The 26,454-nt window shown below is 40.8% G+C and overlaps 2 protein-coding genes across 3 annotated transcripts; both read right to left on the bottom strand.

Moving 5' to 3' along the window:
- Positions 1-198: 198 nt before the first annotated feature.
- On the bottom strand, positions 199-4,028 carry ABITRAM (actin binding transcription modulator). The gene is made up of 6 exons (XM_051812838.1): positions 3,932-4,028; positions 3,801-3,852; positions 1,561-1,690; positions 768-844; positions 627-696; positions 199-559 (listed from the first exon to the last, which is right to left on the bottom strand). Exons 1-6 carry the CDS (start codon positions 4,002-4,004, stop codon positions 431-433), a joined length of 531 nt encoding a protein of 176 aa, XP_051668798.1. The 5' UTR covers positions 4,005-4,028; the 3' UTR covers positions 199-430.
- On the bottom strand, positions 1,636-25,036 carry SLC39A6 (solute carrier family 39 member 6). Of its 2 annotated transcripts, XM_051812724.1 has the most exons (11): positions 24,946-25,036; positions 22,781-23,598; positions 21,428-21,608; positions 21,088-21,257; positions 19,971-20,183; positions 18,699-18,768; positions 17,015-17,392; positions 12,033-12,113; positions 9,408-9,598; positions 3,801-3,852; positions 1,636-1,690 (listed from the first exon to the last, which is right to left on the bottom strand). In XM_051812724.1, exons 2-10 carry the CDS (start codon positions 23,567-23,569, stop codon positions 3,847-3,849), a joined length of 2,079 nt encoding a protein of 692 aa, XP_051668684.1. In that variant the 5' UTR covers positions 23,570-23,598; positions 24,946-25,036; the 3' UTR covers positions 1,636-1,690; positions 3,801-3,846. The 2 variants fall into 2 exon arrangements, with proteins under 2 accessions (XP_051668684.1, XP_051668683.1); XM_051812723.1 differs by lacking the exons at positions 1,636-1,690; positions 3,801-3,852 and adding an exon at positions 4,216-8,655.
- Positions 25,037-26,454: the final 1,418 nt, after the last annotated feature.

The raw sequence follows: 26,454 nt of genomic DNA, 5'->3' as shown, positions 1-26,454 counted from the left end.
CCTGGTGTGAAATGTTTATTTTCAAGTTTATCTGCTCTTTGTGCCTACGCTTCTGTTACATTTTTATTTTCAATTCACCTTGGTCAAACTCTCCATATTGTTTTTGTTTAGCTGAATTTGATGATAGCTAATTCATATGATTTTTCTGTATGTTTTAGCCTTGCATTAAGCAAAACTGATTGTGGAACATAAATACTCCAACATGTCATTCTGAGCTTATTTAAGAACTTGTAGTGTTAGAACTCAGAGAAAAAGAGTATGGAAATTTTAATATACAAACTATTTGAACTGGTTTATTCTTGTATGAATCAAGCAGTTTAGTTCCACTTTTAAAAACTGGCACTAGGCCTTTCAATACTACAAAACTCACAGTGTACAATAAAAGTAGCTTGTTTAGTATCAAGTACAGATGATAAGTGTAGAATTGATTTCATGAAGAAGAATTACGGCGTTTCAACAAAACTTCCTCGTACTCCTTCTGCGTCAGAAGTCCTTGAGTTATGCTCTTGCTTTCTTCAAATTTGGGTAGAACCACTGCAATGTAACCCTCAGTTGATGGCTGTAAAGCAAGACTGAAGTAAGCAGTGAAATAAAAGTTAAAAATAAAAAGCAAGAAAGTGTCTTACCTTTTCTTGCAGAAGAGTGGGGTTACTGAGAATGTTTTCATTCACTTCTATCAGCCGCCCTCGTATACAACTGCAAAAGTGTTTAGATTCAGTAGATGTGCATGGTATGTCAAGGTAAGAAGAAAAAGGGAAAAACCTTACCTGTAAATGGTGTATTCCTCTCCATCTGATGAAGATATCCTGCACAGAGGGGCAAGTTCTGTTAAAAACTGAGCTCCCTGCATTTGGAAAATAAATAAATATATATGTAGTTTAATGACACAGGGCTTTTAAAAGTATTACCATCAGCAACATAAGTTTGCAAGCTTCTCAGAAAGCAAGGATGGGTGATAGTTACAGGTCATTGCAAGTTACAGAGCTGTGCTTCCCTACCGAAGGGAAGATGCACAAATCAAACAGAAGCTTGTTAAGGGCTTCCAGATTGAGTCATAATTAAGTTTCTTGCAGAATAGCAGACCTGTAGTTTGATCAGATTAAAATCGGGGAAGAAACAGCATGGCTGATTTCAGTATAAGCAGGTTAAACTACACATTCAAAAACCCACCATGAAACACACTAAACTGGTCCATTTGCTATCTAGACTAGCTTGAGAAAAACAGCAGTCTCCAAATCCTTGGCATTTTCCTGGAAATAAATTTGTGTCTTTTCAGGGATGCTTATGTCCCTCTGTATACTATAAAAAAAAAAAAAATTACTAAAAGTGAGTGGGTTTGAGCAACGCTGGAAACCACCAGTGCTGTAGGAGCACTGCAAGACCTGGGCTGGGACAGCCAGACAGGCACCTCTTGAGGAAGTCTGAATTCTTCAGCTGTAGAGGGGCTGGTTTAAAATACAATACAAAAGTAACCTCCTAGGTTTCTATCCTAGAAAGGACAGAAAGTTTTAGGCAGTATGAGAGATAAAAATGAAAATTAACGAAAGAAAAAAGCCATACCCTTTTTGACTTCCCAGAGACCTTATTCTGAAGTCTGCTACAGTTGGCACTGATTTGGTAATTAATGCTTTTAATTGTTTTCCCACTTTGAAGAAGAGGATGGGCTTCTGCCAAGGTGATGACACAGATTCTGAAGAAAAAAAAAAAAAAGTATTATGCTATAGTTTTGAGAAGCCATGCTCTTGTGCTCTAAGCAAGCTCCACAACCTTCTCTGCCTATCTTACTTGATGCCTGCTGTGCCACCCCAAATGAAAACTGCACTCATTCCTAAAACTCCCATAAAAGGTGCTTCATTTTGAGATATTAGACAGGATCATCAAAAGCACTACACTTTTTACTTGAAACAGAACCACTGCTTTTAAATAAGCCAGAGCTGTTCTGTCTGTTGATGTACCCTGTGGGAGCATACTTTGTTCACTTGACAGCTAATAGCTGAAGTAGATACTCACTTAAACAAGTATGAGCACAGTACATTTTTGTCACAAAATGTAATGCAAGGCAATGTTTCTCAGAACAGCTAAAGGCCATTTGTAGTGAATAGTTAGAGAAGATAAATCCTTCAGTGATCTGGGCTTTAGTTAGCCTGCTGCTTGCATTTCATCTTTTTCTAAAGGAGGGTTATTTCTTGCCATGAAACTGGACAGTTTGAGACAAGCCAAGCTAAAGAGACAGCCTGTCTTCATCCCTGGTCCAGAACCATGCATAACACACAAGCATGGAGAGCCCAGAACTTGCCAGTAAATGAAGAGAGATGAAGCTTTTCTGTTCAAGAGGAGCATAAAACCTGCAGTGAGGACCAGAATTAACAGCACAGTGACTGGAGAGGAAACCAGGGCACAGAATCGGATCTTTCCCGGTGGATGCTGCATCCATCTCCACACACTCCTAGGGAGTTCTGGCTGCGCAGCTCCCACAAGAGGGAGCTGGATCCTGGTGAATGCATCCAGCATGCCCCAGCAGCAAAGCTACCTCCACTTCACTCCAGCCTCTTTCTAAGGGGGAGATGGCAAATCATTTATTTGAACAGTCATCTGTTGGATGACTTTTGTTTTTGCAAAACAAAAAAAAAATCCCCCCAGAATTTTATACTGCCTCGAAAAACCAAACTGAGCTACAGCCCCACGCATAATAAGGGTAAAATACTTCACAGAGCATTTGGCTAAGCTTCTGTGTAAGCCAATATTTCACAATTCAGAGTAGCAAAACAGTCTTCATAGACATTTGAACAAATTTTAATTTCCTTTTCCCCCACCTCAATAGGATTTAAAGTACTGTTTATATCAGACAACTGAGACTAGTAACTACATATTTAGTATTTAGTACATATGCAAGGGTGGCCTCTCTTGCCGTTGCTGTCATGCCTTTTATTCACAGGCACTCTGATTTCTGTTTTGAAAGAACGAGAAAGAACTGCAGAAAACAGCCACAGAGAAGCTCCAGCTCCAAAAGGCTGCAGCAAGGCAATGTGTTGGGGCACTCCGAATGCCCCAACAGGCTGCTGCTGAGGGAGGTAAAGTATGAGACTCCAAATAAGGTACAGGTTGATTTATTCCAAATAAATGGATATCCAGCTACAGCCAAGCAGAAGCAACGCATGACATTTTCCTATCTTGCCTTCACCATCCATAGTACACAAATCACAGAATCACAGAATACGCTGAGTTGGAAGGGACCCACAAGGATCATGGAGACCAACTCCTGGCCCTGCACAGGACCATCCCCAGGAGTCACACCATGTGCCTGAGAGTATCATCCAAATGCTTCTTGAACTCTGTCAGGCTTGGTGCTGTGACCACTTCCCTGGGGAGCCTGTTCCAGTGCCCAACCACACTCTAGGTACAGAACCTTTTCTCTAAGGGCTTAATATCTTTCTTATATTGTGGTGCCCAAAACTGCACACAATATTCAAGGTGAGGCCGCACCAGTGCCGAGCGAGACAATCCCCCCACTCGACCGGCTGCTTTGTCTGATGCCCCCCAGGACATCATTGGCTCTCCTGGCTGACACAGCACTGCTAACTCAGATTCCACTTGGCATCGACCAGGACCCCCAGGTCCCTTTCCGTGGCACTGCTTTCCAGCATCTCACTCCCCAGTCTGTACGTACATCCGGGGTTGCCCCATCCCAGGTGCAGAACCCGGCAGTTCCCCTTGTTGAATGGAAAGCGAGGCCAGAGTCCTGCCGGGGGTCAGAACGCGGCGGGCAGAGGGCAGACCCCAAGCCCCCCCGCCCCACTCGCCTGTTGGAGTGCTGCAGCACGCAGAAGTCCTCGCACGGCCGCCCCTTCACGTCTGCAACAAGGGCACAAACACCAGTCACTGCCCCGTCGCCCCTCAGGCCCCGGTCCCGGGTCCCCCCGCCCGGCGGTACCTGGTTTGTACCAGCGCGTAAAGTACCGCTCCGCTCCCCCCGGACCCGCCGCCGCCGCCTCCATCCCGCCCATCCTGGCCCGCCCAGCCGGCGCGCCGCGATGACGGAGAGAGGGGCGGCCCCAACCCGGCCCCCTCCTTCTCGCCGGCAGGGGAAACTCCAAAGAAATGCAATTTTACTTTTTCCCCCACCCCACCCCACCCACCCGCCCCGAGAAGGTAAACGAAAGATGTAGCATCTTTCGCCACATCTACGTCAGTGAGAAAAACGCTCAAAACCCAGCATTTGGTTCAGTGGTTTATTTTCTCTAGCACACAGCAATACAGTAACAGCAACAGTCATGATATATATACACGCCAAAAAAGGTACCTTAAGTAAACAGCACATTTCATTAAAACATCGTTTTGTTTCTTGCTTTTGGCACACACACACAATGAGCCACATTTTCCACAGAAATTTTAGTTGTGCTGGTGTCTCAGTTCAGGCAGCAGGAGAGCCTTGATGAATTCCATTTTAGCCTCTCAGTTCCATTTAAGCCTTCACTGTGTTTTAGATAAACATAAATACACACCTGCCATCACATATAGCCACAAAGGAGCAGAGAAACCGTACCGGCGCCTGAACCCCACAGGCCAGGCAGGTGAGAGCTTCCACTCCTTTGTTTTGACTTTCGCTGCACATAGTAACTACACGACACCTTTTCTGTATAAATACAGGCAAAAATTATTAGAAGAACATGTTACCAAAATCCCAAACAACTGATTCCAGCATTGTTTGCCTATTCCATTTACCCGCATCTAGCGCAGGCGCTAAAGGCAGCTGTAACAGCATATAAAATTAAGGTCTGTACCATAATTAAGCTATAGACAGATACACAAAACAGACACTTCCATTTATCAGTCAGAATATCAGCAGGCACATTATAAACTGCTGCAGAAAAATATATGCATAAAAGGGCTGCTTAGAGGCTCTGCCCCATCAGTTGGCCAAACCACGAATATTTCCAATATGAGTACACTGCAACAGATGCAGATTCTACTTTATAAGGCTGACAACAAAACAACAAATAAACAAACCAACCCAAAACAAACAAACAAACAAACAACCTTTTGTCATCTTGCTGGTACAAACCTACAGCAAGTTTCAGTCTTCTCAATTACTAGTTTGGACAGCTGTCTGTCATGGACATCTCTCCATCAATCATTAAAGAGGTGGAATATGCTTGTTTTTTAGGTTAGAGACATTTCTACCCACATGCTCTAAAGGCCATTCATTTTTCATATTGTTACATTAGCAATGCGTTTTGATATGCAGATATTTTAATGTCAGTTGGGCACATCAAAAACCAGCCAAGAACCCACTGGAAACACTGTCTGAAATGTGTAGATTTATCTCCATCATTTAGTCACTGATGTTAAAGTCTCTTGAGCAACACTGGGCCACGTGTCCGCTTCCTGTGTCATATCCAGTACGTGGACAACAGAAGTCCAGCTGAACTGGCAGCTATTATGGTTGTAGGCTAGTAAAAAATTCAAAGCAAATTGAGTTCATCCAAGTCTGAAATCCCTCAGGACCACAGAGGTGGAGCATGCCCAATTTCTGTAGCAGCTGAGAGTGCAGGACAGAAGGTGAAAGCCCCATGGGCTGAAGTGCACAGTATTTATGGTGGTTTACTACACCTTGGGTAAACATGGTGCCCAAGCCTTACAAAGCCTGCTAGGACACAGTGAGGCTGCATCCCAGAAACTGCATCATGCAGAACAGTCACAATGAGAGGTCTGGAGGAAAGGAAGGGACAAGTCTTGCTGACTTTTTTTCCTCAGTAATATGTGTTGCCCATGAGGAGCAGTACCGGAGCACAAACTGAGGCACATCAGCACTGATGGTGACCAGCACTATTACCCTAGCAAAGGCAAGACTTGTTTAGATAGGTCAGGGTGAAATCAGATCACCCCAAAGAATCATACATTCGGCTCCAATAAAGAGATTATCAGGAACACCTCCAGGGGAAAAGCAGCTATATTTTGAGAGATCTGGAATGAGGTGGGACTGCCAAGATTGGAGGTCAGTTTAGGAAAAGGCATGAAAAAATTCCATTTGACAGGTTTAGTGTGTGTATGTGTGTCAGCATGGGTGTCAGCATGGTTGTTTGGATCTGTTTTTCTAAAAGGGAGGTGGTGATAGCAAAAATGAAACAGCTTTTGATGAGCCAAAGATTATGGTATTCAAGCACTAGAGGTGGAAAGGGAAAGATGAAGATCAGCAGGTGGGTTTAATGCAGAGTTTAGCTACTCTGAAGTTAAATGAACATAGAAGAAAGGGCGGAATTATCATCAGAGTTAAGACTGAAAAAACCAGGTTACCTTCTCTTCTGAGAGTTCAAATAAGCTATCCGTTTAAGTGTATGGAAGATGCAGAAGCAATGAGTAGATATATATCCATTTTTCATCATACTTATAAATACTACTAATTCAAGCTTGGGAACACTAGAATATGACTGTTATAAGACAGGAGTAAAGACAGCACAGGATGGGTGATCAAGGAGATGCTATAAAAACATAGCAGATGGCTGTTGTACCATGGCACAACTCCTCTGTTCAGAGGTGTGCTTCCAACAAAAGTCCAGAGGCTTAATCCAAATGCAATAGCATAGAACAGAAGACATACGGAATGTAAACTGCTTGATGACGGGAGATAATGCACACCTACATTTTGTCAGTGTTCTCACTAAAGATGAAAGCCCAGCACCAGAGTAGCTTCTAGTGATGAAAAGTTAGGTTAGGAGGAGGAAAATGAGTGCTTCCAAAAGGGAATTCTGTTCTTCTCTCCAAGCAACTGCTCACCAAGCAGAGACACACAGGGTCCTACATGTGCAGATATAGGGGAGGTGTTAAGACCTCATCATAGCTTAGTGCTGCTTTCAGGATGCATTAGCAGCGCTGAAGGAAGTATGCCTTTCTCAGTCCCCTGGCTTCAAAGGAGGCACTGAACAGCATTTCATCACTGTGGGCAGAAGATTAAACCTCAATCTTTTTAACCTCAGAAAAGACTGAAGGAGGAGCAGAAGCTAATATTCCATTGGCTGCAAAAACTCCTGTGATACCCATTTCTCAACTAATAAAAAACTCTCAAACCACTCAATTAATTGAAAACATCTATTTTTGAGGTGATAGAATAGGTTTTGGCTTCCATTGTATGATAGACCAACAGACTGTTTCAACCCATCAGGTATCATTAAACACTTCCGTGGTGTCCAAGCTTCTTATTCAGCTCATGATTTGAAGCAGTGGATCAGAAACAAATTCTAATTGTTATATTTTTGGGATTTTTAAAGCTAGCTAGTAAGATACCATAATGCTGTTAGTTAGTAATCAAACAAAAGTTGTCTAACATTCACCTTCCCTGTAAATGCAGAATTTATTTATTTTGCTATTGTTTTTTTCAGCCTTCTTCCTTCAGTTACATTCAGGGTCGTGAAAAATATTAAGTTCAAACCACATAGTTAAGTCTACACTTATTATTCTTAACATGCTGCTTCCCTAGATATGCTGTCAAAGAAATTTTGGTATTTTGTATTTTTCAGCCTTAGTTCTTGCAAAGACTATAACTGCTTTGCGAGCACAAGTTTGTGTGCAATCATACTGAACTAGAAGTAGGCAGCTCTCCCACTCAGCTCATTTTTCCAAAGTAAACCAACACTTGACTTCAGGAAGCTGTTATAGTAAATGACTTTTATCTCAGCCTGTACCATTCCTCTCTTTGATATAAAACAGGCTTAATACACCTTTGTCATTTCAGGCAAAGTGGGATATAGCACTGGTTTTAAAGCCTTTTTAGTGAAATTCACATATTTTAGAGCCATACTTTTACAATTTCATAGCTGTACTTTTGTTGCTGATTTGACAAATCAGTGAAAAGCAACTAGTATCAGAAGGGATGAAACAAGTAAAACATTTGATGCAAACACTTAGAACGTTATTTCATATTAATTTGTGTGGAGTAGAAACCAACTGGAATAAGACACAGGGAATCCACAAGCTGTTCAGAGCACCACCACTGTAAATCCGTATACACTAGGTGGATGAAGAGATGAATGTCTACCAATATAAACACATGTTAACCATTACATCTTTGTCTCATTTTACGCTGTTCACTGTGATTTGTATCCACTGATTTTTATTGTGCTAAAATAAAAACCACTGTTGTTTTGCCTCTCTAAACCAACCAAACCGTTGAAGTAAAAAAACATTACATATAATTACATACAGTAAATAAGTTTAGTAAAAAAACCAACCTAACCCCAAAGATAATACCGATTTGGCACTTTAACCGTGTTTTACTAAGTACCACTTTCCACAGTACCATAAGCAATGCTAAATCCCAAGTAAAAAAAACCAAAACTTTACAGTGTTCATTTCTATCTGGGGAGAAGGGAGGAAAGGGCTTAACAACAAAGCACATCAATAAAAATATCTAGTCTATATCAAATGTACCTCTCCAATAAGGAGCTTAATAGAAAAAAACCCTACTAGTTATAATTTAACACCAAACTGTCTTTCTGGCAGCCAGGATTACAGGTTTATCCTGAATACAATCTTATGTTCAAACACTGAGATAAGCAGCATTATCCCAAAACCCAAGAGAATCCCAGCATTCTGTAACAGGAAGTATCCCCACCGGCTACATCCATGATCACTGGCATCATTGTGGAGCATTTCAGGTACCTAAACAAACATGAAAATGTTAAATGCCTTCAAAACAAACAATTACTTCAAACCCAGTTCTTCAACCATGAGGCACAAGGTGGAGGAGTCTTACTCCTCTAGTTCTTGTCGACTGCATTAATATTGCTCCTTGAATTAGGTGCTACTCAACATGGACAACACTGTGAGAGGCTACTTTCATATTTACAGATGGAGAGAACCAGTAATGTTCTAATTATTGTTTTCATGATAATTATGCTGATGTCCTAAGTCAACCATTGACTTGGGATATGATTATTTAATAAGTGATTTGAGCCAAGAGTTTTATTCTTAAAATGACAGTTGAGCTTTCACAAATATCCACTTTGTACAAACATACTTCTGGAGGTACAATATACATTTTTAAAAAATATCTGTCTTCATGCCAAGAAGCAGTAATGATTTCATGGAAAAGTTGGAGCAAATTTGGTGGTGCTGATAGTGTGCAACTTGCAGTCTTACCAGCTATACTGGCCACTGTCAGCAGAAAATTCTTTACCTCTGCTGTTAACTGCTTCTGTTTAACAGCTAAGGGGAAAACAGAGCCTGTTCCTACAGTAATCTGAATAAAGGCACTTTCACATTAACATTTAACTGAGCACTTACACTCATTAGCACCTCCAAGCACAGAGAAAGTTAATTGAGGGAGAAAAAATGGAAGAATTTGAGACGAAAAAATTAGCATTAATTCTTAAACTGTGTTATATAAAATTCAAGTAAGTCTAGCCACTTACCATATCCACAAGAGCCACGTACATGAACAAGCCAGCAGTAAGTGCAAATATCCACATTGAGACATTGTCTGCATAATGACCAATAAGGATCCCAGTCGCCATCCCAAGATAGGCCAGCATAGCAGACAGAGCGTTGTAAAGCACAGCTTGCTTGACAGTCATACCGGCTTTTAGAAGTACAGCAAAATCTCCTACAACAGGGGAAGGAAAAAAAACACCCAAAGTTTTCACTCTCAGGTAATTACTGTAGTATTTTCTTACTTACAGTTCTCTTACTTACAAGATTACTAAGCTCTGTCTATGCTGTTATTTGTCTTATTCTTTTTCCTTCATAAAATTAGAAATCACTGGGGGACGGAAAATTAAAGGATGCACATGAAGCACAGCAAACAAACACAGCAGCAAACACTGTAAGTTTATAACCTTAAAGTCTTAGGAGTTTTGGAAGAAGCAACTTTGCACTGAATCACAGAATAACCAGCGTTAGAAGGGACCCACAAGGATCATGGAAGTCCAACTCCTGGCCATGCACAGAACATCCTCAAGAAGCACACCATGTGCCTGAGAGCATTGTCCAAACACTTCTTGAACTCTGTCAGGCTTGGTGCTGTGACAACTTCCCTGGGGTGCCTGTTCCAGTACCTAATAACCCTCTAGGTGAAGAACCTTTTCCTAATATCCAACATAAACCTCCCCTAATAGAACTTCAGGCCACTCCCTCGGGTCCTCTCACTGGTCACCAGAGAAGAGATCACTGCCCCTCCTCTTCCCCTCACGAGGAAGCTGTAAACAGCTATGAGGTCTCCCCTCAATCTCCTCCAGGCTGAACAGACCAAGTCACCTCAGCTGCTCCTTGTATGGCTTCCCTTCAAGGCCCTTCACCATCTTCATAGCCCTGCTTTGGATGTTCTTTAAGAGCTTTATATCTTAGTGTAGTTTGCATTTAAACCACCACTGTAAAATGCTGCAGTACTTGATATACATGAGCATTCTAAAGAAGTCCCTAAAATAAAATATTCCCACTCGACTGCATAAAGCAATGGTGATTATTCCATTTATTATCCTGTAACTGCTCTTTGTTCTTTAAGTCTTTTCATAAATTTTAAAATAATTTCTTTGTTAATTTCTGTAAATGATCCTTAGTGTCTTAATTTTACTTGAAGAAATGATAGGCCCCCAGCCAGAAACAGATTTCCTGTAATGCAGAACAGATTTTTTTCTAAACCAGAGTAACAGAAGCTTATATAAGTTATCTCCAGTTAAAGTAAACAAACAAACAAAAGTGATCTTCAAAGCTCAGTTGAGTAATTTGTTACAACAGCTTTTCCTACAAGATACTGCTGATAAAATGAACTGGTATATTATAAACATTGTTTAGCATTAACAACAATGATCCAATTTTAATCCCAGCTAACTTCAGCTAGTCCCATTTGTTTCGATATTCCTATGCCACTTCATGTCCTCTGCTAAAGAAGGTATTTCTTATCAAATTTTCTGTGCTGATTAAAGAAGTATGATTTAAACTTTAAAAGATTTTTCTTATTTCCAAGCCCAACAGAACAGCTGAATCTAAAATTATCAGATTCATAACATGAATTTACTTTGTATATCTGAACTAACAACTTTTAATACATGTAATTAATACAAGATTCCATGATTAATATGAATAAGACTCAACTCCTCCCAAGTCATAAAATCAGGTATGTTTTCCCCAGAATAACTATTTCTGCATAACATTACTGCACAAATACATCAAGCTGTTTAATATAGCGTTTGATGTTTACACATACTGGTTTACGAGCTCCTTTAAATGAAACTGAATGTTCTACTCTCTAGGGAATTAAACCTTAAAGTGCAAGCAAACTTTTCTTTCTCCATTCTATACACCCAGTATGACTGTGACTATGACGGCTAAGAAATAAACACCAGTTGCATTCAAAATGATTTGACAATTGGGAAGATCAGTTTCATCTTGGGTTAAACTAAGCAGATCTGTCCTGTTCCCACAAGCTGCCCCTCAAAAGGGCCAAATACTGAACTTATATTGTAAAACACGAAAATAATATCTCGTGGGACAGCACATGAATTTAAATCACTTGAGCTTGAAAGACAAATTATTTCTAGGAAACATTTCTAAGTAGTTTCAAGTTTAATTTAGAGCTACAGCAGTTCTTTGCAAGACTTAATGAAAAAGCAGCAAATGTTATGTGGAAAGTAGTTTGACGATAATCATGACCTTCATTTAACAGCACAAGCACAAGAATAAAATTAAAGAGATGTGAGAAAGGCAAATTCTGTCATGCATCCTCCTGCAATTCACAACTTACGTTATATACAAGGAGAGTAAAAACTACAACTAAACTAGACAGAACAAGCTGTAACTGCAAGAGGCAGAGTTTTAAACAAAGTAGCAGAAATATTTAGATTTTTAAAAGTAAGATGATTTCAATTAAGAAATGTTTAGAAACATCTTTAAGTAAATTAGAAGTATTCTTGAATAGACAACCTGACACAGATGCAGTTTGCTGATCAAATTTTACAGAGACACAGAATAAAATCACTTATTCTCCCATATGCACCTTTAAGAACATATACATGCAGTATATGGAAATACAGGGGTCTTACCTAGCTCATGAGGTAATTCATGGCAAAACACAGCCACAGAAGTGCTTAAACCACTAGATAACCCTTCAGTAAAGGCTGCTCCTATGAAGAGACAGGAAAAAAAAAGGTGTGAACAAAACATTACTGCATATTTAGACATCAAGTGCAGAAGCATCGTTGCACATGCTTGTGTCATATTAGGACATATTAGTTTCACTCAAGTTATTCTTCTGTTTGTGGAAGTATTTAAACTTTAACTGAAGTGTTGTTTACAATTCGTAGGTTTCAAAATTCTCCTTCAGAATCTTCCAAGTAAAGTAAACCACATTTCACTATCTTATTTCTGAACTAATACCTTTCCACAACATAACCCTTCCCAAAAAATGCAATAAATACTTTTTTTTTTAAGATACAAAGGGAAGGAGTTCAACTACATCTGAGAGTCAGCACTTGAAAAAGGAAGTCAATTCAACAGTAAGAGATGCTGTGTAAGTCACATGAAATCAACAGTCAAAGACTGAATTCTAGGCAGCTTGAATATAAGCCAACTACTACACTTTAAGTGGAGGAAAGAAAAAAAACACAAAACCCCCTTAAATTAGTCCAACAGTCTCCATCTTTCTGGTTTTCTCTGTTTCTCCTTTTGCTTGCCATTTTTCTTATTTGGCAGCAGCTGAGGAGGACGCAGCACGCTGCAGAGCTGAACCACAGCTCACTCGCAGCATGGGAGGTCCCCAGCTGCATGGAGAGCCTCCCCCAGGGTGCAGAACCACATCCAGCTTCCTCTTCAGCTGCTACCAGCAGCCTGCCAGCAAACAAGGTGCTGCCAATAAGCAATTAAAGAGCCATAAGGCCATGACACAGTAGCTGGCACACAAGAGACCCAGGAGTACCACTCACAAACCATCTAATGAAGAAAAGGTGGTGGCTAAGGCTACCTGTGAACACAGGACATCACCATTCACAGAAGATTTTTCAGCTGTGAAGGTAACAGTACTGGGCACACAATCCAGGATGGCCCTAAATTGCATTGCTAATGCTTTCCTCAATACAAATGACAGAAAAGCCTACCAGGATTAGCCTTCTAACTGATGCTACTGCACCAAACCAAGGAAAAAACGATGGCAAATACAGCAAAAAATGACATCTTGAGAGCATGAGGTAACTGAGTTAAGGATACAGAAGGAGACTGGGAAAGGAGGAAGCAAAATTGAGACTCTAACAAAGCAGACTCTGAATTCTTTAAGGAATTGCAGTGCAGAATACCCTGGGAATCAGTCAAAAGGGAAATAGTGCCCAGAAGAGGTGGCTAGTGCAAGAACACTCACAGAAGACATGCCCAGCTAAGCAGTGTGTCTTAATGAATTAAGACTCAAAAGAGAAGCACACAAGAAATAGAACAAAGACTGGCAACAAGGAAGTTAAAAGCAGTGGAACAAAAAGGAGGAAGACGGAAGCCCAGCTGGAGCTAAAACTAACAAGACACCAAGGATAACAAGAAACAGTTCTACAAGAATGCTAGCTGAGAAACAACATTCTGCAAAAATTGACAGATCAGGAAGGGAAACAAGCAGTAGACATAAAAAAGAGCAAAGCATCAGCACAGCCTTCCTCTCAGTCCTCATTGGCAAAGCCAGATCCCAACACCATCCCCAAGGCACAGCAAACCACACAAGCAACAGCTGAGCGATATGTAGAAAAAACTGGAAACACTCATACACATGCCAGGATGGGACTCACACTCAAGGGCGCTGACAGAGTTGACTAGTGTGACTACAAAGCTGCAGTCTTGGAGTCTCCACATGTCTGTGGAGAACCACGGCTATGGAAGGCCCTGGTGGAACTCTGAGAAAAGGATAACATTATTCCCATCTTTAAGAAAGGCAAAGAACGGGACTTAGGGAACAGTCAGCACCATCTGAGTTCCTGGAAAGATCATGCTGAATATCCTCTTCAAATCCCTCTCCAGATGCTTCATCCAGCTTGAGGAAATAACTGACTACAGAGACAGTGACAGCAGTGAATGTAACAGAACTTGACTTTAGTAGGATTTCTGACACTATCTCTTACAGCCAGTCTCATCTGGGCAAAGAGGAAACATGAGCTTGCACACTGGCTCGAATGCTGAGCTAAGAGGGCCGGATGGCTGGCTAGTGAGAAGTAGAGCTCACCAGGACAAAAACTGCAACTAATTTTCTTCAGTGGCTTCACTAATGATCTGGATGAAACAGACGGCACCAAGAGCAAATCTGCAGATGACACTAAGCTGGGGGGCAGTGGGGAGGAAGTAAGTTCTGAGGTGACACATCAAGCATTGGAGCTTTAGACAAGACCACAGTAAACTTAATTCTTACAAAGTTCAAGAAGGAAAAGTAAGAAGTAACCAAAGTACAAGTTTATATAAAAATATCTATTTTTGCTTTTTTGCTAAAAAGAAGCCTTGAAACTTCAACAAACTGAAGATGACGTTAATAAATCTGGCACTATCCCTTATCAATAAGTTGATTTAGTAGCATCATTGGTATCTTAAAATACACTTTAAAGACATCACTTCTTTCAAAAGCTGAAGGAAAAAATTTATACGCAAGACTAGTGCGTATCCTAAAAATAGGATTCTGCATTTTACTTATTTAATTGCAGTTACACAGAAAAGTCCAAATCACAGATGATGATTTTGTACAAACGAGTCAGATGCAACTGTTCCATGCTCTAATAAAAAAATAAGCACTTCTAAAACTTGTTCCTACATAATTAGCAGAACAGATCTGAGGAAAGAAGTAACTGATGGAAATCATGAATAACAATTCACAGAGTGAATGAACTTAAATGAAGGGTTATGGTGGCTAAAGCTATCTTTACAGAAGCATTCACATCTTTTAAATACAGGTAAGACTACACAAGTAGCATTTTCACGACACCATCAAACTGATGTTTTCCCATAATACTTTTAAGCACATACGGAACTGAAGGAAACCCATATTTCCATTAGCCTGAACAAGCTACACAGCAGGACTTCTAAAAGCTATTGCTCTCCCATTCAATAAGCCTTTATTAACCTTTCTCATACTTTTCCCTTCGTAACTATAAAGTCATAGCTCCTTCTCAAATCTCCCTAATGCCAGGAGGTTAATTGATTCTGTGTGTCATTTGTATGCAAATCTTCTTTCTACCACATTTTCACTACTGATCTGCTCAGAAATTTACATTTCATGCTTCAACTTTCACCAAAAATGAGATTAAATAAGAAAGTCTCTTTTCACATTATACTTGGAATTGACTGAATCTGAACAACTGCAAATACTGCTGTGAAAAAATAGTTATTATTGGGTTTTCTCCTCAAACAAGAATGAACTTGTCCTACAATAAAATTTACAGAAAGACTGATACTGCTGAACTGCCCCCAGTATCCTAAACAAGCTGGAAATGAATACAATACCTGTAAAGATTAGTCTTAAATACAAAAGTCAAGATCAGAAAAGATTAGCATAAGAACTGAAGATTACTGATTTGACTTCACTTTCTGTAACTTACTTTAACCTTTTAAATTCAAAATACCAGTAGTCTAGCTCTCCTAGAAAAAATGACAATCCCCAAACCTGACCTCCCAGACAGAAGTCCAAAACAAAATATTCAACCTATTATTTTTGTGATAAAGAAATATTTTCACTGAAGCATTAGCAAAAAAGACTGAGCAACTACAACATGTTAAGGGAAGAATAGGGACATGAACAAAACAGGAACAAAAAGAGACATGTTTTTGTTTACAGATAAAATAACTGTTTATACAATTTTAAATTTGAAAAAAAATGGACTATTAAGCTCAACTTTAGGAACAAGATTCTGAGTAGATTATGACCAACCGATGTTTAAGAAAATAAAATTTTTTTAAAACCTTTTCCAAGAAGAGAGACTGAGGGCAGTACACTGAGCATCTGAAGAAAACTACTTCTGGAATCATAGAATCATTTAGGTTGCAAAAGATCAAGTCCAACTGTTAATGCTACAATTGATATAGGTATTCTTAATCCAAAAATCTGCATAAAGGCAACATACAGTGACTTCATTGGTATCTTCTCCATGAATCATGTTTCTGACTGGTAATGGACAACTACTGTCCTACTCACACACTCCTAGGATACAAAAAGCAGCATAGATCTTCTCTGGAAGGTTAGTACAAGCACTAGGAAGAACTGCAATGCTGCTCTTTAGGGGGTGGTAAGATCTGAAAATCTGGATGTGACATGACTGCTATGCAAAAGTGTAAAAGCACTCTGAAGAACGCAATGATTTGGACCAAATTAATTTTACAGCAAAAATGAATGCATGCCTACCTCCCACAGCACAGCAATCACACATATATATTGCCTAATCCATTTGAGTAAACTTTAGGCTAAAGCAGATTGAAACCAGGGCCCCACCTCCCTACTCACCAGTGCTCTAGGGGAACTTACACATGACATGTAACCAGGGCCCAAAAGACAGATATGCCAAGTATAGAACCCGACCTTGCTGCATAACAAGTGAAGATGGAAGAGAAAAAGAAGTAAAGAAACCAATGACACTAGTGGATTGACTAAAGTAAAAAAACCATAGTTACTTTGTATGTGACGAAAAATACAAGCTTGTCATAAAAATAATTAGGATTAAAAAAACTGTGGAACATCTGCAGGTTTTGAAATAAAAAGTCAGTCCTAAATACTGTTTTATAAGCCTAGCTTTAGTTTTGAAAAATGTTAGCTTTAACTTTGCTAGAAGTAGAAAATATAGCAAAGTTTATGGATTTCCTAAAGAAACGCAGCTGTAAGCACATAATTTCTGTTTCATTTCTAACTGACCTCCATGTTGCTAAACTGGAGATTTTTCTTATTCAGAGATGATGCTATTGGATAGCAGTTTAGGCTTCACAGATTAATGAGCTACATTCCTAATAGAGATAAGAGACAGCAAGAAGACTTCACCGTCTTCACATAGAGCAAAGCTGCAGAGTCCAAGTTAACACTTACCAATTGCTAGCCCATCACTAAAGTTGTGTAGTCCATCTCCCATAATCACCATCCATGCCAGAGTTGCTATCCCCGCGTCCTTCAGTTCTTCACGTGAGTAGCGCTGACTGTGACTGTGGGGATGATGGTTCTGGTGATGATGGTGATGCAGAATATGATGGTAGTCATGGTGATGGTGACTAAGATGATCTGTCTGTCCTAGGGTATCATGTAAGTGAGAGTGGCATTTGTTTCTACAGCCCCTGGACACATATTCATTGTCAACCTCCTCCTGATGAGAATGAGCTATCATCACTTCCTCCTCCTCTTGTACAGTTGGCTGCTGAGACATGAAGGCTGATGGATCTTGAGAGTCTGTCCCTAGATAGCCCTCAGGCCCTGTTACAAAAACCCAGAGTATAAAAGTTATACATTTTTAAAAACACCTAGGAAGAAACAAACAAACAAGTTGAACATGTGATGTGGTAAAGAACAAACCAGTTAGTCTTGAAGATGAGACTGATAAGGCAGGTTCTTGCACCAGAAATTTTATTTTTAAGGGTTTCCACAACTTATTTTCTTTAATCAGTTTTCAGAGATAATTCCCGATAGTTCAAAATAAGAAAAACTTTTAGTTTCTGTCTCCAGCTGCTGAAACAGCCCTTACATTATGGCCACAAATGCTTCCTAAAAGGTAAAAAAGCTTTTAATCTAAGACCTAGTGCAATTTAAACACAACAGCATAAGGCTCCAAGTCCCAGTTTCACAGCATGAAGGCTGTTAGTTCAATTGCTTCAGAAGGACCAAGTATCTGAAAAGCATGTGCCATTTATTCATCTTAGGGCTGAAGAATAAGGACACAAAAGAGGATTACGTTACAGATAATTTTGGAAACTCCTGTATTTCATATAAATATATGCACTTTGGTTTTACGCCTGAAAAACACATAGAAATAAAGCCATCAACACAGACCATGAGAGATCCTCGTATAGACATCAAGGCACACTAAGGTTGGTTATTTTTACTAACTCCTAAAATTTGCAAATTCTTCCCCTGCAATTAAATGAATACATTTACGGGGTTTTTTCTACCTTAGAGACAACTTTTTCATTAGTTATAAAATTATTCTGAAAAACTTAGCGTCTCCTTTAGCTACAAGAGCTAACAGGTATCTAGTGAGGTGTGGTTTGGATTAAAGCGTGACCTTGGGGACATATGATCATTCGCACTCCAAATACTTCAAGTAATATCTAGAATTTTAGATTATCACCCTTATAAATAATCAAACTAACAAAATCCAGACTTAAAATACACAGAAATCTAAATAATGAATCACACATATAACATCTAACAGTCTAAAGAGAAGTGCAGAAGCCAGCAGGTAAAGCTGTATTTGCAACAGCCATGGCCAGAAGAGCTTCACAGGATGACTTCAACTTCTGCTGCTAAATCCATAATTAAAAGGCTTAAGGTTTCAAAACTGTGAGTTCTCCACTTCCAACCTATTGATCCTTTTTAAAGGAAAGCAGCAAATAGAGCTAGTCCTCTATATATCAAAGCAGAGGCAGGTTTGGTTTTGGAAAGAATTCAAGCAGGCAGTTATCCAACCTACAGTAAGAAGCAGATCTATGAGCTGCCATCAATCAGGTGTTTTTTAAACAGCTCTGCCACAAAATAACAACTGTTCAATATTAATGAGACTTACGATCATCTGCATCTAACTTTTCTTCATTCGCTGAAAACTTCTTACTTTCTCCATCATCTTCATTTTTTTTCTTAGTCGAAAAGAAAATACTGCAGTTACAAATATTGTACTTATTTTTCAGGATATACATAAGCAAAATTATATTCACAACATTTATGCAGCCTGCATAGAAAGAAGACAACATGGAGGCCGTATAAAGAGTGGAGAAGAGGAATATTAGAAACCCGGTTGAGTATAAGACAAAAAGGATTCCTCAGGCTCCACAGGAGAGGAGAAAAAAACCAAAAGAACCACACAAACAAACAACAAACCCACACAAATAAATACACCACATTTTTGCACAAGGAATAAGCAAAGGGGTTAGCTGAGAAGCAAAACACATCAAATACTGAGTAGAAGTTATTCCGCTCATTCTTTTCTATTGTAAGGTCAATATAATGGGGGTTTTTATAATGTACAGAAGGAAAACCAAGTAAAATCTCTAATCCTTGCTCACTAATGTCTGTATCACAACAATTTAGACTCAGCGTCTAGAAGAGTGTAATTAGTCTAACAGGAGATTCATTCCTGTGGCTCAGAGAAGGACACAAAAAATACTTGCTTTGCTTGAAACTCTTCATTTTCTTTCCTGTCAAATAAACTTAACTAGTGATAGGGAAAGCTCACAGTTAGTTTAGCTTCAGTATAAACCACGCCAACACAACCTCCCCTGATCAAAGTAAAGCTTAAGATTGTTGGAACCAGACGACCTTCAAGGTCCCTTCCAACCCAAAACATTCTATGATTCTATTATATCACCAGCTTTTCCTGTATCTTATTTTACTGAGTCGGCTTTTACATCATTCATTATTCCTGGCTACACTAGTCTGTAAAGAACGAGTAATTGGCAAGTTACCAACATTTATGACCTGCCAAAATTCAGTCAGAAGGAAGTCAATAATGAACAGTGACTTCTTAAATCACTCTGTTAAAACAAAGGTGCATTTGGATGTTTGCACATTTGCTTATTAAACAACTCACTGTGATATCAAGCCTGTACTACATTGTCTGGTTATGGAAATAGCTAAAAGCCCTTAATAATGGGACCACACAAAAAGGTTATCACGCAGTTTAAAAGTATATGTATCACCAATATAAATGAAATTCTAACACTAATCAAGTCAGCTATCGCTATTAAATCAAAAACATATAATACTTGCAAAAGGGTTTTAATAAGTGTTTTCAGAAATGAGCATGCAATACAATAGAGCTTCAAAGTACTAGTTTCCCCACCTTTTTCTTCTTGTCTTTAAACTGCTTTATTAAAGTGATCAAATGCTCCACTAGAAACATGAAGTACAAGCCTCCAAGTGCTGTAAGTCCTTTCCATGTAGAATCCAGGTAAGCACTCTCCTCTGTACTTTGAAATGCAGGATGTTTGTGCATAGAGCCTTTGTTTTGTTCAGTTAGAGGCTTTTCATGGTGATGGTGATGGTTTCCATGAGACTAAAAGGAGAACCAAAGGTGGAAAGTTGTTACATTCAAAAGAACTGTAACAAAAGAAACGTAGAAAGTATTTTTTCCATATTATTTTCCTCATGTCTGAAGGCCAGACTTGACAAGTTTCACAGGGTAAATGCTCTGCATACAGACTCAAACAATTACAAAGAAATCCATTGGCTGGAAATTTGTTGATGGGAAGAAACATTGTAAGGACTGAGAATAGGCCTGGTATTCACCCATTCACTGAAGCTACATTCTTATACTTTTCTGAAAGCTGGAACAAGTTACTTTTGGGAGAGGAAGCAGCAAAACGTCTGTCTGAGAGCTTCAAGAAGGGAATTTGATTGCTAAATTTCTACCTATTTCATTGTCCATATTACATAAAAACAACTCCAAAAACAACTATCAAGTAATATTTTCCCTGGACTTCAGAAATGCTTGATTCTGATAAAAAATTTACTATAGATAAGCCATCACCATAAGTGGCTTATAACAGAAAATAGTTGATTATCTATTCCACATTTGAAGTGTTCAGTGAGCAATTTCCACTATCTGTAAAGTCCATTAAACTGGAAGAAGAACAGGCAGCATTGCCATAAACAACTAAGAACATTTATGCAAAATTCTTGCATACAAGGAACAATAAGTAACTTGGCAGCATATATATGCCTAAAAACAGGAAATAGAGAGAGGGATAACGCTGTGAAGTTCTTGCACTGTAAGGACGGAAATGAGTAACACAAACAGTTTCAAATGGAAAACCATTCCATCACATAATCTACCTTACAAGGCTGAAAAGGGACTCACCAAACTGGTATTAATTAAAAGGGATTAAAATTATCATTAAGTATTACAGACAGGTGTCAAGTTCTCCGAGATGAGAAATGAAACAGTAATTAATACTTACATGTGGAAGGAGGTGTAAGAAGGCATCTCCACTCAAGGTCCCCACAGCCAGTGCCACAAGAAAACTTAGAAGAAATTTGAAAAATACACGATTCATCAACGGCACCAATATAACACCCAGTAAGGAAAGAAAACTGATGACGGAGATGGATATAAAGCCACCAATCCAGGCTGGTAAAAAAAAAAAAATAAAGCAGTAACAACAGTAAGTAACAGCTGTACATGACTTTGTTTACTTAACATTTCTGTTATCAAACACTTCTGATCACAGTTAAGCCACAAAGATTCATAACCAACTGAAATATGTTTCCATTAAGCTTTGATGTTAAAAAACAACCTACCTATCTGCAGAGAGTAACTTTTGGGAGGAGTTTCAGCTTTTTCACTAGTTGCATGGACTATGCAGTACTTGCCATCGATCTGATTAATAAGAGCTGGACAGAGGTAACTAAATTCTGTAGCAGACAGCAATACTTGAGTGCCTATTCCATGTGACTGCATCAGTTTTGAAGCATTTGAGCACTGTGGAAATAAGACATATGTTAAAGATTAACCAGAACCAAAATACCATGACATACCTTAAAAGGACTGCACATCCCATCTTAATTGAAATGCAGTGGTACCATAGAAAAACAGCTGTATCAACACAACTCAAAAACTGGTAACAGACCAATTTAAGTGAAAAATGTCCCTCCACCCCTTTCCTCTCCCAGAAAGCTCATTTGGGAGTCCTGGTACATAATTATCACTCATTCTCAGCACAAGTGGGTCAGGTGCTTTTTGCTGTACAAATAGAAAAGGCCTAATACATTTCATTCTGTTTTAAAGGCCACACAAGGAAGCTATAACAAGGTCAAAAACCTTTTTATAGAAGTGACTACTGTGGAAAGTCTTACACAGAGCATGTTCTGCATACACTTCCTCTAGTAAAGAGCTCCCCATTGGACGACCTACATGTAGTCTCACCAAGTTTAAAGAACTTCTGCTTTGACTGTGCAGAACACAGCAACAACTTGTGAATTCAGTACCTACAGTCACACGTTACACAACATCCAGTCTGAATTACCTGGCTGCAAATGTTAAGACCCCAATTGCCTTTTAAAGGCTTTAACAGAAAAGGACTTGACTGTGTAAGAAAACTGTCTACAACACAATTATTGACTTTATTGGCCCTACTTTTTACTATTTTAAAGTACCAGGTAACTTTTTGACACAATATTTTTTACAGTTGGTTTCTATATACAGTCTTGAAGACGGGGAGGGGGTTGAAGGAAAATGGTTCTATGCTATCACAGCTGTGACAGCTTTGATAAGAATGACAGTATTTTAACTAGATTTTTTTACTTTCATCATATTATTAGGAAAACAAGACAGAGGCTGACTTTAAGGCAGAACTGCAAGTTTTAAATTTTAAATGTTTCTCATTTTTAGTAATATTTTAAATTATTATATAGATAGTAAATATATTAAACAAAGTATATGTTTATACTTAATTTTCCTCTGAGCTTGTGAACATGACACAACATTCCTTCAAAACGTTAAGTTTCAAGGAAAGTTGTTTGCATGTGTTTTGCCATGGGTATGGTTACACCACAAAGCTTGCACCCAGCTGAACGACAAGCATCTGACGAATAAGCCACGACAACATTCCCAGTGGATCCGGATTCCTGAGAATACAACAGAATCGGACTCACCTCTTGAGTGCTTTGTTTTTTCAGTTTAGAATACAGGTAACTTCCTCCTTCCGACTCCTTCGGGGAAGCACGAGATTCATTTGCCTTGCTGACAGCAAGCCAGCTCGCATTGCGGCCGCCCGTGACATTGACGGCGTTGGGGCCGGTCAGCCCCGAGCGAGCAACTGTCTTGACTTCCCCAGGTTGCACATTCTGCACCTCGGAGTGGCCACCTGCAGAAGCAGTGATGACAGATGCCATTATTTCATTAACGGTGTTCTTGCTGCGTACAAAGTTCTGCTGGTGTTCCACATTCTCCGCTTTATGAGGTTCCTTCACGTGGCTGTTCCTGTGGTCTTTGTTAGCATCAGATTCGTGGTTTGGACAAGCAGTCTTCTCGGAGCTTTTACTCAACGAAACATGATTATGGTGAAAGTGATGATCATGATCATGGTCATGGTCATGATCATGATGATCATGATCGTGGTGATCATGGTCATGATCATGGCGATCATGGTCATGATCGTGGCCTATTTTAATCCTTTTCATTTTATCTATACCTATGTTCTGGAGAAGTTTTCTAAACCCATCAATTGATAGAGAGTTGTTTTCTCCATAACGATGAAAAAGTTCTTGAAGGTGAAACTTCTGTATTAGTCCTGCCAAGTCAGTATTAATGCCCACTGTCTTTTCTGGAAAAGCTCTCTCTGATGTATGCACAACAGTAACGGTCTCCACTCCATGGTGATAACTTTCACACAGCAGTATGGAAAAGGATACAAGGAAAATAACCGATACCGTACTCTCCATTGCAGTTCCTTTTTAGCAGTGTAAACAACCTAAAAAAAGAGGAAAATTTTAACAGTTTGCATAGAACCGATCACATCTTCCTCTGTAATGCCAGTTCATAATTTGCTTAAACAAACAGAAAAAAACCACAACAAAATCAAACCCTTCTCAAAGCATCAATGCAGCGAGAGACATTTAAACTTCTTATGCATTCAGCACTTTTCCCAGATGTGTGGCCTCAGGCAACAGGAGATGAAGCTGCATACCACAGTGAGGTCACTGGCCATAAACACCTCCCCAGGTGCAAGCTTACCTTTGTTTAGCTTCACCTGAGTCACTGCTAGCACCGGCTAAACAATGAGAGCCCTCAAGGGTGCACCAACTCAGTTCTAGGTTAGGGTTTTCTCGTGCTTAAAAGAAGCCCTATAATTTCTCTCTTAGGAATGAATAAGTAGTATAAACTATATGCTCCTGCTTAAAAATCGAAACTCCCAACCTTTAATCACTGGATTTCCTGGAGGTTTTGGCAAACCAGCTGGGCGAGTGCTTCCACCACTGCACAAAAATGCATTTGTTGTGCTGCCATGTTCTATCTGTGTTTTAACATTATGGCCACACGGCTTCTTTCACTAGGCAGGCAGACCATTGCTGTGGACCAGACGCTCACAAGCGTTTATGCGTTTCATTCCATAAATATAAATACTCCAGCAAGGCTGCGAATGAACTGCTGTGCAGGCTGCGTGCAGGGCTACACCCGAGGGCTGCCTCCCTTTTCCAGGGAGACACAGAGAACATAACCTAAAGCCGAGAACCTCAGTTTCCTAAAAGATTAGTCAGCCTTAAAAACCCCACACCGCCGGCAGAAAGGGACGGCCGAGAGGTGACCTCATCAATGTCTATGAGTATCTGAAGGAGGAGTGCCAAGAGGATGGATCCAGGCTCTTCTCCGTGGTGCCAACCAACAGGACAAGAGAGAATGGGCAGAACCTGATGCACAAGGAGTAGCACCGGAACATGACGAGAAGCTTATTTACTGTGCGGGTGACCGCGCACTGGAACGAGTTGCCCGGAGGGGTTGTGGAGTCTCCCTCACTGGAGACGCTCAGGAACCACCTGGACACCATCCTGTGCCACGTGCGCAAGGACGGCCCTGCTTGAGCAGGGAGGCTGGACCAGATGCTCCACTGTTGCTCCTCCCGACCTGACCCGCTCGGTGGTTTCGTGACCCGCAGGAGCCGCGCCCGCGCTCACGGTCCCCGCTGCCAACGCCGCGGCGGCCCCGGACACCGGCACTGCCCTGAGCGCCGCGCTGGGGCAGGCCCGGCCCCGGGCCGGCTCCGGGCCGTGAGAGGGCAGCAGCCGCGGGAAGGGGAGGAGAAAAAGAAGACAGAGGTTACCTGGCCCGCCGCCGGGACGGGCTGAGCCCTGCCGCCGCTGCCCGCCTGCGCCGGCCGCGCCGCGCCCCTTCCCTTTCCCTTCCTTTTCCGGGTACGGCGGCCGCCACGCGCCGCTCCGGAGCTTCCCCAACGGCGGAGGGGGGCGGGAGTCACGTGGGGGTGGCGGAGCTGTGGCTTCCACAGCGGCTGTGTGGCTTTTACACCGGCTGTGTGGCTTCCACACCACCCGAGGGTCTCGCCACCCCCACCCCCCCCTCCGTCCGTCCGAGTGCTGCCGGTGCCCTGCGGGAGCTGCTCCAGGGGGAACCGTGCGGGCTGGGGAAGGGCAAGGCGGGAGAGAGTCACCAGCGCGGAGCAGGTGGCCCAGGAGGAAGACTGAGTCCCGAGAGGGTCGTTATTTACGAAAGCACTGAAATTTGGGTTTGGTGGTGTTTGGAAGATGGCGGTTCCGTGCGAGGTGTGAAGTGCTCCCCAAAGAGTTAAAAGGACGAGAGTCAGAGAGGTTCCTCCCAGAAAATACGAGTTGTTCTGGGCTGGAATCGGCGGTTTGGATGATGGTGCTGGGTGTGGTAGCATCCCTTGGAGGGATGCTTGGAAAGGGCTTTGTACGAGGACTCCTAGTCTCAGAGAGTACGTGTGCAGGCAAGCAAGGGCTGGAAGTGGGCTGACTGGTTGTAAACAAGGGGTGCGGGTAAATGGCAGGCGATGTCGGGTTTTGTTGGCATCCACGAGGCCATGGCAGTGAACACTCTTTGGTCGAACTGCCATTGTAACTAACGATCTGGCAGAAGAAAACTGTGCTCTGCTCACGAGTCGAGAAAGACGCTGTAAGAAAGGAGTGAGGTCACCTCGGAGAAAGGCTTGAAACTTGCTAAAAACATGTTGCTTTCTTCTGAATAGGTATACTCAGTTTTTCAAACGTTGCTTTGCTGTACCGCTTTTCTTACCTCATCATGAGCCCTTCACCACTGTGTATTCCTGGCATAGGCTCTCTTACATTTCCTCTTTACTCCTCTACCATTTCCAGAGTTTTACATTCTACCATCTTATGATTAATATTGCTAGTAAAGTGGGTGCAGTTGTGCTTACCCATCCCAGCTGGCTCTGGAATTTGGCTTCTCTTGTGTGATCAGTTGCCAAGATTTTTCAGCTTGCTGGAGTGTGAAAGCAACACTGAATCCTGCGCAGGGTCTGGCTTTACCAATGACTCCTAAATGTTATACCAGTGACTTAACATCCAAACCATTCTCGGCCATCTTTTTCCTTCTGCTGTCTGCATTCTTGACCTTGCTCACCAGTCAGGAGGTGACAGATCTATCTTTTTTATGCCTAATACCTCCAACTCTGACTGAATTAAACCTCTTTGTTTTGTGAGTTCAGCTGACTGAAGGACAGAAGGGAAATATGTGTTGTGAACAACTCCAGAAACAGAGAGCAACATGTCAGAAGGTTATGGATTTGTTCTGTGCAGTCACTTTTGAGGTATTGAAAAAAACTCTGTGTCCCTCA

The sequence above is a fragment of the Manacus candei genome, unplaced genomic scaffold, assembly GCF_025592945.1.
Source record: "Manacus candei isolate 608988 ecotype Guabito, Panama unplaced genomic scaffold, ASM2559294v1 h1tg000088l, whole genome shotgun sequence".
Taxonomy (NCBI): domain Eukaryota; kingdom Metazoa; phylum Chordata; class Aves; order Passeriformes; family Pipridae; genus Manacus; species Manacus candei.
The sequence above is the reverse complement of the archived record's forward strand: the minus strand, read 5'-3'. Positions and strand labels throughout refer to the sequence as shown.

Bases quoted from the DNA above. Each gene is read 5' to 3' on its own strand.
- ABITRAM (XM_051812838.1), bottom strand. From the start codon at position 4,004: ATGGGCGGGATGGAGGCGGCGGCGGCGGGTCCGGGGGGAGCGGAGCGG. The intron at 1,691-3,800 runs GCGAGTGGGGCG...TTTTTTCTTCAG, and splicing joins GTGCTGCAGCACTCCAACAG to AATCTGTGTCATCACCTTGG. The intron at 697-767 runs GTAAGGTTTTTC...ACACTTTTGCAG, and splicing joins GAGGAATACACCATTTACAG to TTGTATACGAGGGCGGCTGA.
- SLC39A6 (XM_051812723.1), bottom strand. From the start codon at position 23,569: ATGGAGAGTACGGTATCGGTTATTTTCCTTGTATCCTTTTCCATACTG. The intron at 21,258-21,427 runs GTAGGTTGTTTT...TTTTTTTACCAG, and splicing joins AAGTTACTCTCTGCAGATAG to CCTGGATTGGTGGCTTTATA. The intron at 9,599-12,032 runs GTAAGACCCCTG...CCCCTGTTGTAG, and splicing joins TGAATTACCTCATGAGCTAG to GAGATTTTGCTGTACTTCTA.